Genomic DNA, 7,623 nt, shown 5'->3' with positions numbered 1-7,623 from the left:
GGAGTCGTGAGAGGAGCTGACACGGTCTTTTCTGCACACGGTAGGCGCCTAAGCAGCTGGGCCAGAGGCTGGCAGCAGCCATCTTCCCTCCCTCCCCACGTCCTCTAGGCGGGGTCAAAGGTCTTGGGCCTTGCAGACCGGAAGCAAAACTCAACTGACTCCTTTGGGCTGTTGACTTTCCCGAGACACACAAACTGATCTATTTCTTGGGCTGGGAATGGAGCGATAGCACAGCGGTAAGGCGTTTGCCTTGCACGTGGCCAACACTGGACGGACGGTGGTTCGAATCCCTGCATCCCATATGGTCTCCCGAGCCTACCAGGAGTAACCTCTGAGCGCCGCCGGCTGTGACCCCAAAACCAAAACCAACCAACCAATCAACAAAAAACCTGATCTTTTGGGGGACGGAAAGAATAGTACACAGTGGGTAGGGCGCTTGCCTGCAGTTGGCTGACCCTGGTTCTGACCTGTCCCTCAAGCCCACCTGCACGCAGAGCCAAGAGGAACCCCGGAGCATCGCCGAGTGTGGCCAAAACCAAAACCAAAAAACAAATAACAACCCACAAAGACAAAAACAAAAACCCACAGTGATTAATCTACCCTCACCCCCTCCCCTGGCCCAGCTATTTATTTGCACCCTGCAAAGAAAAAGAGGGCAGGAGGTGTTGTCTCTCACGCTTAACAGGCTTCATCATATCTACCCTTATTCACTGCTGCTTCACTCCCAGCTGCCTTCTGGGGTTCGAATTAAAACCTTTATCTTTTTTTAAATACCTTTATTTAAGCACCATGATTACAAGCTTGATTGTAGTTGGGTGTCAGTCATAAAAAGAACACCCCCCCTTCACCAGTGCAACATTCCCATCATCAATGCCCCCATCTCCCTCCTCCTGCACCCCCTGCCTGTATTCAAGACAGGCATTCTACTTCTCTCACTCATTAACATGGTCATGATAGTTGTTAGTGTAGTTATTTCTCTAATTGCACTCACCGCTCTGTGATGAGCTTCATATCATATCAGTACTTCCAGCCCTCATCTCTATTGTCTATGGGCACTATTACAATAATGTATTTTATTGTTCTTAAAAGCCATAGATGAGTGAGACTGTTTTGTGTGTGTCTCTCTCCCTCTGACTTTACTTCACTCAACAAAATAGTTTCCATGTCCATCCATGTATAGGAAAATTTCATTAAACCTTTAGAGGGAGATGGATGTGATGGACTTCACCTTAGTCCAGCCACCCGAGGGCAAGGGGAGGTGTCCAGTTGTTGTAGCTGATGTTCTTGTCCTCAAACAGTCAAAATTGAAAGCCTGGGAATGTTGCACTGCTGAAGGAGGGTGTTCTTTTTAATAACTAAAACACAACTACAAACATGTTTGTAATCATGGTGCTTAAATAAAGATATTAATTAAAAAATAAAAAATGTAAAAAACTAAATAAACCAAGTCCAGTCTAAAAATTTTTTTAAAGAGTGAGAACCGAGAGCAAACGCCCCAGATTTCAGTAAAAAAAACTTTACTTAGGGGAAAACTAAAAAAGGGAAAGAAATCTGTACATTGCTTTGGGGAGTATTGCCATTTTAATAATAATAATCCTGGCAATTCATGAGCAGGGTATGTGTCTCCATTTCCTTGTGCCTTCTCTTATTTCTTGAAATAGGCTTTTGTAGTTGTCTTTGTATAGGTCCTTCACCTCTTTAGTTAAGTTGTCTCCAAGATATTTGAGTTTGTGTGGCACTAATGTGAATGGGATTGTTTTATAATATCCATTTCTTTCCTATCCTTATTGGTGTATAAGAAGGCCATTGATTTTTGTATATTAGTTTTGTAGCCTGCCACTTTGCTAGATGAATCTATTTTTTTCTAGAAGCAGAGTCTTTAGGGATTTCAAATATATTATCATATCATCTGCAAACAGTGAGAGCTTGATTTCTTTCTTTCCTGTCTGGATGCCCTTGTTATCTTTTTTTTTTTTTTGCCTAATATTTATGGCAAGTACTTCCAGTACTATGTTCAATAGGAGTGGTGAGAGAGGGTAGCCTTGTCTTGTACCAGATTTTAAAGGAAAGGCTTTTAGTTTATCTCCATTGAGAACAATACTTGTCATTGGTTTGTGGTAGATGGCCTTGACTATATTGAGGAGTTCCTTCCATTCCCATCTTGATGAGAGGTTTTTTTTTTGTTTTTTTTTTTTTTTTGTTTGTTTGTTTTTTATCAAGGATGGGTATTGCAAAAACAAACAAACAAAATACAAAAATCCCTTTCTCATACCTATATTCATCGCAACACTATTTACAATAGTCAGACTCTGGAAACAACCAGGATGCCCTCCAGCAGATGAATGGCTAAAGAAACTGTGGTACATATGCACAATGGAATATTATATAGCTGTCAGGAGAGATGAAGTCATGAGATTTTCTTATACATGGATGGACATGGAAACTATTATGCTGAGTTAAAAAAAAGTCAGAGGGAGAGAGTGAGACACAGAATAGTCTCACTTATCTGTGGGTTTAAGAAAAATAAAAGACATTATTGTAATAATGCCCAGGGATGAGGGCCAGAAGGAATGGCTCACAATATGAAGTTACCTCAAGGAAGAGTGAGTTCAGTTAAAACACTAACAACTACCATGACGATGTTAATGAGTGAGAGAAGTAAAATGCATGTGTTGAATATAGGCAGTAGATGTGGGTGGAGGGATACAGGTGAATTGGTGGTGAGAATGTTGCACTGGTGAAGGGGGGTGTTCTTTTTATGACCAAAATGCAACTACAGTCATGTTTGTAATCACAGTGTTTAAATAAAGATTAAAAAAAAAGAATGGGTGTTGGACCTTATCAAATGCTTTCTCTGCTTCTATTGATATAATCATTTTATTTTTATTTTTGTTGATATGGTGTATAATGTTGATTATTTACTGATGTTAAACCATCCTTGCATTCCTGAGCTGAAACCTAGTTGGTCATGTGGTGAATGACCTTCTTGATGATGCGTTGGATCCTATTTGCCAGAATTTTGTTGAGGATCTTTGCATCTGTGTACATCAGGGATATTGGTTTGTAATTTTCTTTTTTGGCAGCATCTCTGTCTGGTTTTGATATCAAGGTGATGTTAGCTTCATAAAAACTATTTGGAAGCAAGCCCTCTAAAGATACCCATGACCAAAAAAAAAAAAAAAAAAAAGATAACCATGACATTCTTCAAAGAAGTGGATCAAACACTCCTGAAATTCATTTGGTACAATAAACACCCATGAATAGCTAAAGCAATCCTTGGGAAAAGGAATGTGGGAGGCATTACAAAGCAATAGTTATTAAAATAGCATGATATTAGCATAAAGAAAGATCCTCAGATCAGTGGAATAGACTTGAGTATTCAGAGAATGTTCCCCAGGCCTACAATCAATTTTTGATAATGGAGCAAGAAATCCTAAATGGAGCAAGGAAAGCCTCTTCAACAAGTGGTGTTGGCACAACTGTTTAGCCACTTGCAAAAAAAAGTGAACTCAGACCCCTATCTAACACCATACACAAAGGGCAAATCCAAATGGATTAAAAACCTTGATATAAGGCCTGAAACCATCAGATATATAGAACAACATGTAGGTAAAAAAAAAAATCTCCATGACATTGAGACTAAAGGCATCTTCAAGGAGGAAACAGCACTCTCCGAACAAGTGGAAGCAGAGATAAATAGATGGGATTATATTAAGCTGTGAAGCTTCTGCATCTTGAAGGAAATATTGCCTAGGATATGAAAGCCACCCACAGAATGGGAGAAACTATTCACCCAATTCCCATTACATAAGGGGCTAATATCGAAAATATACAAGGTACTGACAAAACTTAACAAGGAAAAATATCTAACCCCATCAAAAATGGGGAGAAGAAATGAACAGACACTTTGTCAAAGAAGAAATACAAATGGCCAAAAGACACATGAAAAATGCTCCACATCACTAACCATCAGGGAGATGCAAATCAAAACAACTATGAGGTACCATCTTACACCACAGAGACTGGCACACATCACAAAGAACAAGAACAATCAGTGCTGGAGTGGATGTGGAGAGAAAGGAACTTTTATTCACTGCTGGTGGGAATGCCCGTCTAGTCCAGCCTTTCTGGAAAACAAAATGGAGATTCCTAAAAAACTGGAAATTGTTCTCCCACATGATCCAGCTATACCACTCCTAGGGTTATAACTTATACTAGGAACACAAAAATACAATACAAAAATCCCTTCCTCACACCTATATTCATTGCGCTATTTACAATAGCCAGACTCTGGAAACAACCAAGATGCCTTTCAACATATGAATGGCTAAAGAAACTGTGGTACATATACACAATGGAATATTATGCAGCTGTCAGAAAAGATGAAGTCATGAAATTCTCCTGTATGTGGATGTACATGGAATTTATTATGCCGAGTGAAATAAGTCAGAAAGAGAGAGATAGTTGCAGAATAGTCTCACGCATCTATGAGTTTTAAGTAAAATTAAGGACATTATTGTAATAATGCCCAGAGACAATAGAGATGAGGGCCAGAAGGACTGGCTCACAATATGAAGCTCACCACAAATAATGGTGAGTGCAGTTATGGAAACAACTATCAACTAACAACTATCATGACAATCTAGATGAGTGAGAAGTAGAATGCTTGTCTAGAATACAGGCAGGGATTGGGAAGGAGGAAGGGGGCATTGGTGGTGGGAATATTGAACTGGTGAAGGGAGGTGTTCTTTTTTTTTTTTTTTTTTTTTTGTTGGTGTTTTGGGCCATACCCGGCGGTGCTCAGGGGTCACTCCTGGCTATCTGCTCAGAAATAGCTCCTGGCAGGCACGGTGGACCATATGGGACACCGGGATTTGAACCAACCACCTTTGGTCCTGGATCGGCTGCTTGCAAGGCAAACGCTGCTGTGCTATCTCTCCGGGCTCGGGAGGTGTTCTTTTTATGACTGAAACTCAACTACAATCATGCTTGTAATCATGGTGCTTAACAAAAAATTTAAAAAAGGGATAGGGGGGCCCGGAGAGATAGCCCAGCGGCGTTTGCCTTGCTAGCAGCCGATCCAGGACCAAAGGTTGTTGGTTCGAATCCCGGTGTCCCATATGGTCCCCCGTGCCTGCCAGGAGCTATTTCTGAGCAGACAGCCAGGAGTAACCCCTGAGCACCGCCGGGTGTGGCCCCCAAACAAAACAAAACAAAAAAAAAGGGGGGGGGGAAGGAAGCTCCTAGATTATGGCAGGGGACTCCTAAAGCAGGATTCCTAAGAAAGTCTGAAGCCTTCCTCACTTATACCTTTTAACAAAGATGGGTGTGCGAGCATTTCTTTATCATGTTCTAAGATTGTGGGACATTAAAAATGGGGGAGAGGATATTGAAATGATTCTCTTTTGAAGTCTGAATATACCTGCCCATAAGTGTCTTGGGGTAGAGAGGCGACGAAACTATTCCATTTCTGAACTCCTGATCCCTCCTCTTCAGGAGCCATCTCTCACCCACCACAATGCCCACCGTGGGGAAGGTCACCCAGGATCCCACTGGTAAAATCTATCAGCAGATCTTCGAGGCTGAGGTAAGTCCTCGTTTCTGCTTTTCCTATGCCCCTCCATCTCTTTTGCTCTGAGGACTTCCCTCACCTGGATAGTTATTTTTCTTCCTTACCTGATAATGGAATGAAGTTTTTACTGGCTCTGAAGTGAAGCAAATAAAATTTAGAATGGCTTTTTCCTCCTGGAAATGCAATTGACTGACTTAATTTTAGCTTAAGGAAAACAGCACCCTGATTCAACTTGGTATATACATTGCAAACTTATCATGACAATACATTTCAGCAGCTCCCAAATTTGCAAGGCCCATGCTATTTGGGCTATGAGCTCATAAAATGAAATTAAAGCAACAGCTTCTTGATCAACAATAAAGGTTGTTAGAATTGCTTTGTCATCTATTTAAAAAATATCTTACAGGGGCCAGAGTGGTGGCGCAAGTGGTAGGGTGTCTACCTTGCATGCGCTAACCTAAGATGGACTGTGGTTCAATTCCTTGGTGTTCCATATGGTTCCCCAAACAGAATCGATTTCTGAGTGCATAGCCAGGAGTAACCCCTGAGCATCACTAGGTGTGGCACAAAAAAACAAAACAAAACAAAACGAAGAAGAGGCACTATTTAGAGTCCTGGGAGAGTCCCCAAATTGTTATTGCACATGTCCTATATGTTTAGGATTCCGAATCCAATCCCTAACGTTGCATTCTCTGCCCCTTAGCAGCACCAGGTACCACTAGCCTGAATGTATTTCTTCCTGAAGTAGCCTTAAGACCCTGTACTGCTGGCTTTTACCTCTATGAAAAATGGTAAAGCAAACAAATACAATCTAAATAGCAGTTTTAAGAGAGACACAGACTCAAATTCTTCCTTTAAAGTCCTGTAAAGTATGAAAGTGAACATCTCAAGAGGGGAGATGCAGGTGACCCTCTTCCCTGCCAAGTTAATTTATATGCAGTTTTCCCAGGCTGCTGTCCCAGTTCATTGCTAGGGTGTTTCCCAAGGGGATAAGCTTGGAGCGGTTGATTGTCTCTTTTTATTTGGGGGCTGCATCCAGCATTGCTCAGGGATTACTCCTGGCTCTGTACTCATAAATTAACATGGTGGGCTCAAGGGATAGAACCCAGGTTGGCTACTGCCTTATATAAGGCAAAAGCCCAAACCAGTTCATCGATGGCCTTCTGCTGATATTCTTTCTATGGCTTTTTTCTAGCCCTGGAGCCTCTTCCAAGAGGTCCAAACACCTCTCCTCTCAGGAAGCCATCTTTGTATTTGGCCTGGAATTCTGCATCTCAATAGTTTTTCAGCTCCCAAGAGGATATGGTGGGGAGGGGAGTGGAAATCGGAATGGGGAGACAAGAGGTTTTCATTCTTCAGGCTGGTCTAGGTTTCAGACACATTTTCCAACATGCTTGACCAGGGCCCCAACATTTGTAAGTCACTTTTCATAAATGCCCAATAACCCATGGAAAAGACACAATTATATTTCTTCAACAAATCCTCGATTAGTACACAGTTCTCTTATCCCAATCCCTTATGTTTACAGAACATTTGAGCATCCCTAGTAGCATTTCCTGAAATGCCTTTCTGGAAGTGGCTGAGTGGACAGCTGGAAGCCTTGAACAGGGTCTAGACCTGGCTGACGCTTCCCCCAAAGCACCTTCCTGCTAGAATGTCACTTGAATTATCTGATGAGGAAGATATCCTGAAGGTTCTGGGGAGTCTGTAGCTCTGGCCATTCCAATAATGCTTCAGGTGCAGCTTGTCCACTCTTTGGCGATCAGCAGGAGGCAGGCTGTGGAGCGTTCCTTGACTGGCAAGGGAGTCAAGAAACCTTTGATGGAGAAGATGGATGTTCCCCCAGGGAAGATAATGACTCCTAGACAGCAGAGGTGGACTCATAGCCTACCTAATGATGGGATCACAGAAAACCCTGTTTTCTACAGGTGAGTCCCATTGGTCAAGCCCCTACCTCAACCCTTCCAGGCTGGGCATTGTCTGTGCTATTTCCTGGGGTGAAAACAGATGGATGTGGGGCAAGGAGATCAGCATTTGCTCTGAATTTTCAT

The 7,623-nt window shown here is 42.0% G+C and overlaps 1 protein-coding gene across 1 annotated transcript in view; it reads left to right on the top strand.

Moving 5' to 3' along the window:
* The window catches only part of CCDC180 (coiled-coil domain containing 180), a 76,075-nt gene continuing 68,452 nt past the window's right edge, over window positions 1–7,623 (top strand). The window contains exons 1-3 of the mRNA XM_049767661.1: window positions 1–40; window positions 5,497–5,587; window positions 7,310–7,500. Coding sequence (XP_049623618.1) covers window positions 5,519–5,587; window positions 7,310–7,500 — 260 coding nt within the window. The 5' untranslated portion in view covers window positions 1–40; window positions 5,497–5,518. The remainder of the gene's footprint in view (window positions 41–5,496; window positions 5,588–7,309; window positions 7,501–7,623) is intronic.

Source organism: Suncus etruscus, chromosome 1 (genome assembly GCF_024139225.1).
Source record: "Suncus etruscus isolate mSunEtr1 chromosome 1, mSunEtr1.pri.cur, whole genome shotgun sequence".
Lineage (NCBI taxonomy): Eukaryota > Metazoa > Chordata > Mammalia > Eulipotyphla > Soricidae > Suncus > Suncus etruscus.
This window is presented reverse-complemented; position numbering and strand designations above follow the sequence as displayed.